This window comes from Rhinatrema bivittatum, chromosome 1 (assembly GCF_901001135.1).
Source record: "Rhinatrema bivittatum chromosome 1, aRhiBiv1.1, whole genome shotgun sequence".
In the NCBI taxonomy this organism is placed as follows: Eukaryota; Metazoa; Chordata; class Amphibia; order Gymnophiona; family Rhinatrematidae; genus Rhinatrema; species Rhinatrema bivittatum.
Window position 1 is genome coordinate 668,433,329 of NC_042615.1, and position 14,258 is coordinate 668,447,586.

The 14,258-nt window shown below is 45.2% G+C and overlaps 1 protein-coding gene across 8 annotated transcripts in view; it reads right to left on the minus strand.

Annotated features, from left to right (window-relative positions):
• RASA1 (RAS p21 protein activator 1) overlaps positions 1-14,258 on the minus strand; it is a 384,196-nt gene that overhangs the window by 282,935 nt on the left and 87,003 nt on the right. For all 8 annotated transcript variants that reach the window (XM_029573687.1, XM_029573696.1, XM_029573711.1 and 5 more), the window contains exon 8: positions 9,659-9,809. In XM_029573687.1, coding sequence (XP_029429547.1) covers positions 9,659-9,809 — 151 coding nt within the window. The remainder of the gene's footprint in view (positions 1-9,658; positions 9,810-14,258) is intronic.

Sequence of the window (14,258 nt, forward strand, 5' to 3'; positions counted from 1 at the left end):
TTGGCTGTTCATACCTGCATGCCAGTTTTTAAGAAGTGCAGTTTCTTTCCTGCAGCATTCTGAATGTCAGTGAATCAAAGCATTAAACACATGCTCCAGTTGTATGCATAGCATATCAGCTGTAATACCCTGATGCAGAGCAACCCCTTGAAACATGGATCTCTATTGGGACTAAACTAAATATTAAGATTTTATTGGTCATTTTTTTCAAAAAAAAAATGGACACCTAAAAAGAACAGATGGTTCTAAGTTTTGAGGAGCCCCAATAACCATAACACGGACTTGGATTCGTCATATGAAAGTCCTATTTAAACATCAAGATGGTACATGAGGAAGAAACATTATTCATCATGTCTAAACCTCAAAATCAGACTTTTTGACCTAGCACAGATGCATCTCAACCTTGAGGAGGAGGAGCTGGAACTCTGGAAGAAGATAGTTGAAGTGAAACAGTGGGCCAAATTAAAGAGAGTTATAATGGCAACAAATCTTTTAAGTAAAAGAAAGTAAAAGGAAAAAAAAGAAACCAATACAGTGTCCAAAGAGAAGGCTGAAAAAAAAGGCAAGAAGATCAGCATTCAAAAATTACAAAACACAGAGAAAATACAACCAGTGAAGTTATAAAGAATGTAATCAGGATGGCAAAAGCTCAAGTGGAAGAAAGGATTGCTAAGAAAGTAAAGCAAGGAGAAACATTTTTAAATATGTCATATAAGAACCACTGCTAGCACATTTTCACCCCGGTGAAGATTTTTCAAGACTCGCACAATCTGTGTTCATGATCGCAACGGACTGAAATTGTGGCTATTCATTTATGACGACCTTTGATTCCTGAAAAGTTTATCCCCTCACCCCCTTCAGTTTTTGCTCCACATGTCCCTTATGCCCTAGAACTGCCAGCAGCACATTTTCTTGCTGATGAATTTTCTCAATTTCTATTCATCCTGATTCATCTTTTGAGATGCTTTGACTTTTAACTGCACTTAGACACTTATGTCTAACAGCATCAATTTGTTTACCCAAAAAGTGTTTCTTTCACTGATAGCCTACAATATGACATAAAAACGTGTTGGTGGCAGTTCTAGGATACAGTTTTTTTTAGTACTTTAGATTTTACTGTAAATGCACAATAAATTGTTTTTGTTAAATAATTTTGTTGGTTATTTCATTTAATTTTATGTTAACTTTAAAATGTTTACTATCAATAAACAAAAGATCTACAATAATCTAAAGTCATATAACAGAAAAAAAACTACTATTGTCACAGACTACCACCAAAACTTTGAAATAGATAATTCTGCATTTTGTCTAATACAGAGCATTTATGCACAAAAAATGTGTTTTCTACCAATTATGAAGCCTAAAACTATAATGGCATAAAAACTTGCTAGCAGAAGTTCTAGGGTCCAAAAAAAGTTGGTAGTTCTAGTGATAAAGAAGAAATACCTGAGATGGAATCAAAACTTAAAGGTGATGATGAGCAATGCATAGAAAGAGATGAGAAAAGAGCAGCAATATTAGGCTATTACTATTATATCATTACTACATATAAGCAGCACTGAACAGACAAAAGTTCAGCATTCATTAAGGAAGACCTTACAGGCGCATTGATGTGAGCACACTAAATATGGTGTGCAGTTCTGTCATTCCATCTCAAGACACAGCAGAACTAGAAAAGATGCAGAGATGGATGACAAAAATAAAGCGGATAGCCTTTCATCGTAGGAGAAATGTTATGCGGCTAGGGCTCTTCAGCTTGAAAAAGAAAAGACAGAGGTGACAATAGAAGTGGGGTGGAACTGGTAAATAAAGGACGATTATTTACCCTTTCAAATACTAAAATAAGGGGATAGCAAGTGTTGCTTACCTGTAACAGGTGTTCTCACAGGACAGCAGGATGTTAGTCCTCACATATGGGTGACTTCAGTGGACGCTACCCTGCTACAGAAAACTTTTCTGTCAAAGTTTCTATAAAGCTTTGACTGACGCTGGCACACTGAGTGCACTGAGCATGCTCAGCCTGCAATTATCCCTGTGACCACAGTTGTCTCCCCTCAGTCTCATCTTATAGCAAAAAGCGCAAGCGAAACTAAAATAATAAAACGTATGTAGATCCAACTCCACGGGGTGGCGGGTGGGTTTCGTGAGGACTAACATCCTGTTGTCCTGTGAGAACACCTGCTACAGGTAAGCAACACTTGCTTTCTCACAGGACAAGCAGGATGGTAGACCTCACATATGGGTGAGTACCGAGCTGACGATGCCCGAGAGTGCACCAAATGCACCCAAGACATGCAAAAGGCGCAACAAAGGGGGTGCAATTTGGTAAGGAGGGCATCCTGAAACCCTTAACGGGTTAGTGGAAGGATGTTGGGTAGTTAAACTCTTTCGGATAATAGAAAGACTAGGGGGCACTCCATGAAGTTAGCATGAGGCACATTTAAAACTAATCGGAGAAAGTTCTTTTTCACTCAACGCACAATTAAACTCTGGAATTTGTTGCCAGAGGATGTGGTTAGTGCAGTTAGTATAGCTGTGTTTAAAAAAGAATTGGAAAAGTTCTTGGAGGAGAAGTCCATTACCTGCTATTAATTGAGTTGACTTAGAAATAGCCATTCCTATTACTAGCAACGGTACAATGGAATAGACTTAGTTTTTGGGCACTTGCCAGGTTCTTTTGGCCTGGATTGGCCACTGTTGGAAATATGGAGAGCGCTCCAGGTCGCAGCCTTACAAATTTGTATAAGCGGCACCAGCCGAAGGTGAGCTATTGAGGCTGGTACGGCCCTAACAGAGTGTGGTTACACACTGTGTTGTAGTGAAATACCTGCTTGTTAGTAGGAAAAAAAGAGATACAGACCATCAATTAGGAGGAATAGGTCTGTTTGCCCACTGGAACTCGCAGCTTGGCTTTTGCCACAGGAGGAAAGAGTTAGGTGTAATTCCTATGGAATGTAGTGCGGTCTAGACAGAATGCAAGTGCACTTTTACAGTCCAAGGAGTGGAAAACCCTCTTGCTCTGGTGAGAGAGAGGTGTTGGGAAAAAGTGGGTAGAGTATAGAGTATATTCTGAGTAAGGTGAGATGCTGCGTCCACCTTAAGAAGGATATGAAGTTGAATACGTAAAACCACTCTGTCACAGAGGAACGGAGGGTCGGGTGAATATGTAACAAGGTGTGGAACTCACTGACCCTGTTGACAGAAGTGATGACTAGGAGGGAAAGAATTTCCCATGCCAGACTGTTAAGTGAGAGGAATGGTAAGGCTCAAACGGGGAACATATGAGTCTTGTAAGCACTAAATATAAGCCCCATTCCGTAACCAGTAAAAATAGAGGCGGCTTAATCAGTGGATAACCCATGGTAAGCTGACTCGGAAGGGTTTGAACCGTTAATCGGGTATCCCCATTTCCAAGTGGTATGCCAATTGGAACAGAGGTGTACCTATGTGGAGGATGTCTGGGGAGCAGAATCCGAGGGAGTAAGAGAAAAGAGTGGTGTAGAAAAAAAGCAAAATTGCTTACCTTGTAATAGGTGTTATCCCAGGACAGCAGGATGTAGTCCTCACATATGGGTGACATCACTGACGGAGCCCTATCACGGAAAACTTTCTGTCAAAGTTTCTAGAAACTTTTGACTGGCATCCTGAGCCCACTGAGCAAGCCCAGCATGCCATGATCCCTCGAACCACAGGGGTCTCCAAGAGTGCGAATGGGGCCTGGGAAAGAATATTGGCAGGACGACTGACTGGTTAAGATGGAAATTCATCACCATCACCTTAGGCAAGAACTTAGGGCGCGTACGCAGGATCATCCTGTCATGGAAAAACTTGGCATAAGGTGGATAAATCACTAAGGCCTAGAGCTCGCTGATCCTGCTCGCTGAAGTGACGCTACCAAAAATATGACCTTCCAGGTCAGGTACTTCAGGTCACAGGTGTGCAGAGGCTCAAAACGAGCTTTCATCAGCTGAGCTAGCACCACTTACAGCACAGAAGCAGGAAGCTTTGGGGAGGCTTCAGTTGAAACAGACCCCACATGAAACATACAACTATAGGCTGCACAGAGATGGGCACACCATCTACACTTTGGTGGGATGCACCAACTGCACTCAGAGGAAATCTAACGAAGGTGGTTTTTAGACCAGCTTCAGAGAGGTGCAGAAGGTAGTCAAGGAAGGAGAAAGGATCTAGGGCCTTTTGCTCACAAACGTAAAACTTCCTCCACTTCAGTCCATAGGACTTTCTAGGGGAAGGCTTTCAAGAAGCTACCAGGACTAAAGACATCTTCTGAAAGATCCAGCGGCAGAAGAATTAACCTCTCAACATCCAGGCTGTGAGCTATAGGGCCTGGAGGTTGGGATGCCACAGCTTGCCTGATCCTGCATGATGAGATCTGGGAAAGTCCCCAGACTGATCAGTTCCCGGAGGGACAACTCTCGAAGGAATGGAAACCAGACCTGTCTCAGCCAATGAGGGGCTTTGAGGAACATGGTCCCTCTGTTCGGTTGAAGCTTCAGGAGGGTCTTCGTCACTAGCAGAATCAGAGGATACGCATACAGAAGACTCTTGCCCCAATGGCAGGCAAAGGTGTCTGAGACTGGTTTTCCATCTGGCCTGTACAAGGAGCAGAACTGAGTCACCTTCCTGTTGCAGAGGGATGCGAACAAGTCCACGTCTGGGCCTTCCCCAGAGGCAGAAGATCTGGTTCACCACCCCAGACCACTCATGGGGTGTCTGAAGGCTTGATACAATCTGTCCGCTATCACATTCTCCGTTCCGGCCAAGTACATGGCCCAGAGCACTATCCTGCGGGACAGAGCCCATTACCAGATCTGGACCACTTCCTGACACAGGAGATACGACCCTGTGCCTCCCTGCTTGACATACCACATTGATATTTGTTTGTCTGTTTGGATCAGGACAATTTTTGTTGGACAGCCAATCTCTGAAAGCCCATAGCTCCAGGAAGTGGATTTGGCATTGTGCTTCCTGGGTGGATCACAGGCCCTGGATGATGAGCCCATCTGCATGAACACTCCACCCCAGGGTAGAAGTATCTGTCGTAAGGACAATTTGAGTAGGTGGATTTTGAAACGAAACGCCCCGCTCCAAATTCAAGAGAACCTGCCACCAGGACAAGGAGTTCCAGAAAGACTGAGTGATGCAGATGTGAGCCTGGAGGTCCTGGGTAGCCTGGCACCACTGCAACCTTAATGTCCATTGGGCCCTGTGCATGTGTAAGCGTGTCAAGGGAGTAACATGGATGATTGTGGCCATGTGGCCCAACAGCCTCAACATGTGCCTCGCTGATACCTGCTGGCTCTGTTGAATCACTTCTGTTTTGCTGCTGTGACCGCCCTGGAACGCAGCAGGAAGGCTTTTGCCTGAGCCATGTGTAGCAGGGCTATGAAGTCCAACTTGAGGTGACGGGCTGAGGTGGGACTTCAGGGAGTTAACGACCCCTAGTGAATCCAACACCCAGATGGTCATGTGTAAGGACTGACTTGCCCCTGTCAGAGGTGCTCTTGGACAGCCAATTATCCAGATATGGGAAAACATGCATTCCCAGCCTGAGGAGGTGTCCCCATCACGGTCAGGCACTTAGGGGCGGATTTTCAGAGCCCTGCTCGCCTAAATCCGCCCAAAACCAGGCGGATTTAGGCGAGCAGGGCCCTGCGCGCCGGTGAGCCTATTTTACATAGGCCTACGGGCGGCGGGCCCGGTCGTTGCGGCATTTCGGGGGCGTGTCGGCAGCGTTTTGGGGGCGGCTACGGGGGCGTGGCTACGGCCCGGGGCGGTGCCGCGCCCAGGTCGCGGCCCAGCGCGCAGGAGGCCCGCTCGCGCGCGGGGATTTACTTCTCCCTCCGGGAGGCGTAAATCCCCGGAGAAAGGTAAGAGGGGGGTGTAGACAGGGCCGGGCGGGTGGGTTAGGTAGAGGAAGGGAGGGGAAGGTGAGGGGAGGGCGTTAGAGGATTCCCTCCAAGGCCGCTCCGATTTCGGAGCGGCCTTGGAGGGAACGGGGGTAGGCTGCGCGGCTCGGCGCGCGCCGGCTATACAAAATAGATAGCCTTGCGCGCGCCGATCCAGGTTTTTAGCAGATACGCGCGGCTCCGCGCGTATCTACTAAAATCCAGCGTACTTTTGTTTGCGCCTGGAGCGCAAACAAAAGTAGGCCTATTCGTGGAGTCTGAAAATCCGCCCCTTAGTGAGGACACATGCGGCCGACGCAACACTTTGTACTGGAAGTGTTTTCCCACCACAAATCTGAGATACTTCCTGTGACCTGAGAAGATCTTGATGTGAGTATATGCACCCTTTAAAATCAAGGGAGCATAGCCAGTCCCCCTTATTGCAAGAAGGGAATCAGGGTGCCCAGGGAAATTTTTTTTTTTTTTTTTTTTAGAAATTTGTTCAAGGCCCTTAGATCTAGTATGGGACGGAGTCCCCCTATTCTCTATGGATCAGAAATACAGGACTAGAAACCCTGCTCCCTTTGCCTTGGTGGGACAGGCTCGACGGCTCTGGCCATTAAGAGCGTGGAGAGCTCCTTTATCAGTACCTCCTGATGCATTATTGACCCCAAAACGGGCATGAAGGAGAATTTGGTAGGGCACCCAATAGATTCAATCGATACCCTTGATGGACGATGGATAGAACCCACTGGTCCGAGGTTACACTGCGCCACTGATTCGCAAAGAACTGTAGCCTGCCCTGACTAGGGAGGTACAGTGTCTCTGGTATGGGCAGCTGGCTGATGCTTCCTATGATCCAGTCAAAGCCCCGTCCCAGTATTTGGCTGGGGAGCCTTCTGGGGCTTGGGAGCTCGCTGCTGCCTAGGACAGCCACGGGAGTTCACCCTCTGAAAGGTAGCAAGTGGCCGGAGGATTGTACTTCCTCTGGCAGTAGCAAGACCTCCTCTGACCCTGGCTTGGACCTGGCTGAGGAGGGCGGGTCTGAAGTGCTGGCAGAGAGATGCTGGAGGGTCTCCTGGTAAACCCATAACTGGGCCACCGTGTCCCTCATCTTCTCTCTGAAGAGATGCTGACCTGCTGTGCACAGGAGAGAGAGTCGTACCTCTGATCAGAGATCAGAGACATGCAGCCATATCATTCTGTGGGCGCCGATTCCCGCTGCCATCTCAAAAATATCATAGGTGGAAGACACCTCATGTTTTCTGCACTCCAAGCCATGACGCACAAGTGACAGAAAGATGTCTTGCTGCTGTTGAAGCAGCCGCTCCGCCATCTCTTGCACCTGCTTCCAGAGATTGTGAGAGTATTGGCTCATATAGAACTGGTAGGAGGCAATGCGGGCAATAAACATTGCCCCTGAAACACCTGCCTCCCAAGAGCATCCAACGCCCTGTGATCCTTTCCCAGGGGTGCCGAGGCATAGGTCCAAGAGAGCTTAGCCTTCTTGAGAGCGGATTCAACCACTACCGATTGGTGTGCCAACTGACGCTTTTCGAATCCGATAACCTGTTGGACAAGGTAAACCCCAACTGCCTTCCCGTTCACCGGAGGAACAGGAACTCAACAGCAACTCCTTAAAGATCTTGTGTACTGGGATCACCACTATCTCTTTAGGAGCCTCCACAAACTGGAGAATTTCCATCATCGTGTCATCAACTGAAAAGGAATGGGCTCAACCATCTCCCTTACAAAACCTGTGAAGGTCAGGTCCTCAGGCAGAGACCTCCTTCACTCCGCCAAAGGAGATTGTTCTGAGGGGAGACCCTCAGAGTCCTCAGAGGAGGATTCTGCAGTGTTCTTTCCCCAGGTGTCATATGGGGCCTCATCCTCACTGTAATCCATAGGGGATGAGGTCCTAGATGCTCTGCCTTCATCCAGGAGTCTAGGCAGTGTTGGCACCAGTGCTGGCCCTGGCAAAGCTGGAGACCAGTGTCAGCGCCAGCCTCGCCGGAGCTTCCTCCTCTGAGGAACCAGCAACGACCACTGCATCAGGCTGAGGGAGCATAGTTGCCCTGCTAGGCATCAATGGCCCCTCTAGGAACCAGCACCAGCTGTGTCGGTAATACCCCAATGAGAACACTGAGATGCTCGGCAGTGATTCCAACAGGGTGAGAGCCGGCACTGGTGCCATCTGTGACACAGGCTCGATGCCTCACAGTGCCCGATTGACCGCCAGCTGGACTCTGCGTTCCTACTCCTCCTCAAAAGTTTCCAATGCCAAAACAGACTGGGAGGCAGGAGGGGTGGTCAGGTCTTCCTCAGAGCCCCAACATGAATCAGCGACTGAGATTAGGACCGGTGGATATTGTCACGGATCCCCGGCATCGATGGAAGATAGGCACTCACCACAGGGTCGCTTCAGGGGCATTATGGCAAGTGCCGGCACCGGCCCAAGCCTGGCACCGTGCATCAACAGTGACCAGTGCCGATGCTTCCTCAGCTTCCCTCTGTGCAGAGGTCGAAGACAACAAACCCGATGTCCCCGACCTGGAACAGACTGACAGATGATGGTCTCCAGCGCCTCTATCTGCTAGCAGCAATGACGGAGCGGACAGCCCTGCCAATGTTGATGGCTCTGTGTCCATCAATGCAGCTCCTCGGTCCTTTGGCATTGACACTGATGCCAATGGCTTGAACTTTCTAGCCCCAAAGAGCTTCTCCATCTTGTCAAGGTGAGCGCGATGTCCTTTCGGGGTCATTTGGTTCCACAGGTGGCACCCCCTGGACGTTGTGCAATGCCCCCAGGCAAAAATATGCACACCGTGCGGATCCATGATGGACATAGTCCTCAGGCACTGAGGCCATGACGAGATGAACTGAGGGGCGAAAAACGACAACAGATGGCGGGCAGATGATGCTGTGGGCAGAGAGGCACCACCATCATAGAGGATGGCTTGACAATGAACTTACCAAGCTGCCGAAAAACCTGACTAGGATACAGGGTAACCAAGAGGGACCCGGACGCAAGAAAAACCCTGAAAATATTGGTGGAAAGCTTTCCAATTACTTTTGAAAACCAAAAGCACAAACTCCAAATCCACAATGCAAAAGCTCTGCAGAAAAAGCGAAAGACCGAAGAGGGACCCTACGTTGGTATAGGGCATGCTGGGCATGCCCAGTTTGCCAGTCAAAGTTCTAGAAATTTGACATACGTTTTCCGTGCTGAGCTCCATCCAGTCATGTCACCCATGGGTGAGGACTACCATCCTGTTTATCCTAGGAGAAACCAAACATATTAAGAAATTACTCTCAACCAATTAAGTTTTCTTTAAGGGGGTTCATGGAAAAAAAAATTCAAACTGAAGAATGAACTGTGTGTTTCAGGGTTTTCTATCAAAGATGGACATTTTTCTTCAGCTAGTATGAAAGGTTGTGACAGAAGGCTCGCATGGTAGTTGTCAGCATGGGAACTTCAGCACACCCTCTGAAAGACTTCTCTTTCTGTGCTCTAAAAGCTTGCTCCAGTATGGCATAGTGCCATGTGTGTGATTGGATTTGTCCTGCTTGGCCACAGAGAATCAATGTTTAGGGTTAAAAAGCCTTTAATAAATACAAAATATAGGGTAAATTAGAGGGAAAATGTTTCTTCCCTGATTCATATTTTAAGTCCTAAGTCAGATGTGATTTTGGCATTTTTACACACAAAATATTGTTGTACTTTCCTATATTGATTATTGATAAGTTACCTGTTATAGTACCGGCCTCCCATCATAAATTGGTTGTTTGGTGTTGGACATATTTTGAAACGCTGGATGTTTTCATTTGTCCGAAAGTAAAGGGAGTAATCACCAGGAGTATTATCTGAAGGTCTTGCAAGAAAACTACACACCTGACCCACTGAAAAAAATCAACATGAATAAGTATTAAAGCTTCTATTTTAAATCCACAGAACTAAAAGAAAAGTCCTTAAAACAAAAATTACAGAATCCATCTTGACACTGCAGTTCATCATTCCATCATATGACAGCAACAACTTAATGAAGGACTGTCTTCAAGAACACACATGGCAACTAGTAATCACAGTACTTAAAACTAACAAAAACCAGTTGATCCATCTAGTCTGCTCAGTCTAGACTCCTCTTTTCTATTTATTATTTTGGGTAGATTAGCATATAGATACCCCTTGATGAAACCAGCACCAGCTCCTCCCATTTATTTTACTCACTCCCTCAACGCTAGATCTACTATTGTCCTCCATATCTGTCTCAATGTCCAAATTCTGTTAAAGTGCTGGCTTTCACCACCTCAGGCACTGTCACTCTGCTTTTTACAAGACCAAAATTTATCCAGGGTCTTCTTCCATAACACTGGGTAAGACTACCCAATTTTGCAGCAATCCACACAGCTTTCTACAAGAAATGCCATTAACTATAGGCAGTGCCCCCAATTTCCTGCAGATTTTTCAAAGTTCTGCAGCAATTACGGAAAATTTACAACTTTGGCATAAAGACTCAAACACCTACACAAGGGTCAATTAAAAAACATTAACAGTTTTAAATAAACTATATAAAAATAAAGCAGAGTTGCTTACTAGTAACTGGTTGACTCCAAGGACAGTAGGATTTCAATCATCCGATGGACCAGGCATAGAAATTTGACTTCAAAGTTTCTAGAACTTTGACTGTGCCTCACATTAAGCATGCCCATGCATACTATCATGCCACTCTTCCACGCATGGACCCCTTCAGTCTTGTGTTTTGGCAATTAAAATTGAAGCCAACTCCAAGGGGAGGTAGGCAGTTTTGTGAGGACTAACATCCTGTTGTCAGAAAACACCTGTTACAGGTAAGCAACTTTGCTTTCTCCAAGGTCAAGGGTGGCGGCAGTCCTTACAAATAGGAATCCCTAGCTGTGGACTGCTCTAAATGAAGAGAGGAACAAGTGCCAACGGGCACAATATTATTTTTGTTGGCAACAAGCCTTCTTTCCATCCTGAGGTGGAACCTGGAACAAAAACAAATAGACCCTAGGAGAGAGAAGAGTTGTGTTCTACAGCTCAGATTCCACAGACAGGATACACCTACTGTCGCAACAGTCATCTCTACCCAAACAATAGTGAGACATGAAAATAGGTGAAGAGAATTACATATCGCATCCTTGCTGATCTCCTCCATAGGGACTCCTCGCCTTCAAGTAATCAATGCTGTCGTAGCTCGAACAGAGCGAGTCTTGACATAGCCCACCAGATTCAAGCCTGCTTGGGTATAATAGAAGGAAATGCAATCTGCTAGCCAAAAGAGTGCCTGCCAACTGCTATCAAAAGAAACAAAAAGCTGGGTGGATGTTCTATGGGCTTTCCTGTGCTCCAAATAGAAGGCCAAGGTCTGTTTGAAGTCCAAACTATGCAGTGCTTGTTCACCTTGGTGGACATGTGTACTATGAAAAAATGCTGAAAGGATGACTGACTGATTAAGAAGGAATTCCAACACCACCTTAGGCAAGAACTTAGGATGAGTAAGCAAAACCACCCTATCATGATGAAACTTGGTATAAAGGTAGATAAAGTTACTAGAGCTTGGAACTCACTGGCCCTGCCTGCTGATGTGACCACCACCAAAAACATGACCTTCCTGGTCAGGTACTTTAGGTCACAGAAGTTCAATGGCTCAAAGCAAGACTTCATCAGCTTGGCTAGCACCACACTAAGGTCTCAAGATACAGTTGAAGAAAAAACCATCTTTGTACAACCTTTTAGTTGCCCAGTTCTTATAGGGTTTGCTCAAAACAGGCTGTATTCTGTGCTGTAAAAAAAAACAAAAACAAAACAAAAAAACAGACTTGGCCAGACTACTTTCTTTAGGTAAAGTAATTGAAAAGTGGATAATTTTTTTTTTTTTTTGAGGAGCACCAGATTTTAGATGCTATTCAGAATGGCTTCCAGAAAGGATAAGAGACGGAGGTTCTGTATCAATGATGGATTTCTCTCTCTGTATATTAGAAAAGGATAAAGCTGCTTTATTAATACAACTTGATGTGTCTGTGGCATTTGATGCTATGAACTATAAAACCTTGATAGCATGCCTACTGTCTTTTGGAATTGCAAATGAAGTTCTTGCTTGGTTTTCATCTTTCTTGCATAAAAGACACAAGTGCAAAAAAAACATTTCTTCCTTGAAGACTGTAGATTCTTTTTCATCATTTGCTGAATGCTTTTCCAACAAAGAACTCAACGTGAGGTACAAAAGACTGATGTTGCAGCACAATTTGAGTATACAGTGGCTTGGATAGGGTAGCTGATAAATGGAAAAAGTTACTGATTGTGTTCAAAATGTGAGATAAATATCAGTCCAGATGTTGGAGAGTTGGTATGACAATAGAGGGAAAAAAAATTAACATATACAATTTTACTATATGGATGTGAGGTCATGGGGATTAGGAGGGATAAGAACTAGGTAAATATATACATACATACATATAAACACATATATATATATTTACATAATCATACAGATATGTAGATAGTTTGACAAGGATAAAACTAGGTAAACACCACCAGCTTAGACAGATGGAATGCAGGGCTGTTACTAACATACAGGCAGATTCAATAAAGCTGTGCAGAAAACGGGCACTCAGTGTTAAGCGTCCTCTTTCCTACCACGCACCCAACCACCTCTCCTGGGCATACAATAGAATATTTAAATGAGAGGTCGAGCTGCCAAGGAGGTGCTAGAAACAAATGTGCACCCCTAGTGCCTCCTTGGCATCAGGTACCCAGGAGAGGTCACTGTCAGTGGGTTAAGAAAACAGACGTTCAATTTTACGAGCGTCCATTTCCCTAACCTGTGCATAGCCACGAGTTAGCAAAAGGGACAGTATTTAATTAAGCGTCCTTTTCCTAACCTGACCGCAGGCACACTTTTTTTTTGTTTTTTAAACCTTTGTTTCTCCAACTTAATATCGCCACAATATTAAGTCTGAGGATGTACAGAAAAGCAGTATTTTCTGCTTTTCTGTACACTTTTTTGGGATGCTCAGAAATTAGTGCCTCCTCGGGGCCAGCAATTTCTGACCGTAAAAATGTGCGGGTAAACCGCATTTTTTTTTTTGGATCTGGGGAGAATAGCTAATAGCCTCATCGACAAGCATTTGCATGTAATAAGTACTATTAGTTTCACAGGGGATGGACGCGCGTTTTGGACATGCTAATCTCCTTATGGTATAAGGGGTTGTGGACGTGTAGGCTAAAAGTGCACTTAGCTGAGCGTGCTGTATTGTATTGACCTGATAGACTGGTAGTACACAGGGGTGGGAGGGGGACCATCTATAGCAAAGGTGCTGGATGGCATGGGAAGAATTATTGCAGGGAGGTGGACAGCAGGGCTGGGAGGGTGCTTAGTAAGGTGCAGTAGTCAGTTCAGAATCGACCAAAGAGTTTGGAAGAGTCATGTTTTCAGTAGTTTCTGAAAGCTAGCAGGTCCGGGACTTATCTGATATTCTGTGGCAATGCATTCCAGAGTATTAGGGCAGCACCTCAGTCTTCTTCCTGGTGCTTACATGCTACAGTTCCTTGAGGGCAGGGACCACCAGGCAGGTTTGTGACAGTGACTGGAGGGAGAAGGATGGCCAGTAGGGGGTGAGATGGTCACTGAGTTAGAGTTGTGTGTTTCCTGTGAGGGCCTTGTATGCTAGAGCTAGAATTCTGAGTTTTGTATAGTACAGAGTAGAGAGTCAGTTGAGAGCATGATTCTGTCAAATTTGTTTTGGTTAGTTGTCGAGCTGCAGTATTTTGAACAAACTGTAGTCCAATTTGAAGGGCATTCTAACAAATAGAAAATTGCAGTAGTCAAGGCAGGATATCACAGCAGCCTAGATGACTGCTGGCTAGGGAAAAAAATCATCTTCTGTTAAGGATGCTTTTCTAGTTACTGACAGATAAGACACCAGTATCTAGTAAGATTTCAAATCTGGGATTTGAGGCTTTCACTAAAGTCACTTAAAATGGTCTACCCTTTAAGGTCATTAAATACTAGATAAGATTTTAGAGGGGTTGTGCAAGTGTTAGTCTTTAGTCAGTTGCCAATTTGTATATGTAATGCTATATTGTACGTAACTTTTTACATTGGATTTTATGTATGTTAAATCTGTAAACTGCTTCTATTATGAATTTTACTGGTTATACAGTATATACATTTTTTAAATAAAATCTAGACTATTGTAATTCTTTGTACATAGGTTTGCTGAAGAAACTATTACTCCACTGAGTAGTCTTTAGTCAAGAAAACATTGTGTATCAGATTCATTGGAACCCTATTTACCTGCCCATGTGCTCTGTTCATTCAGAAAACT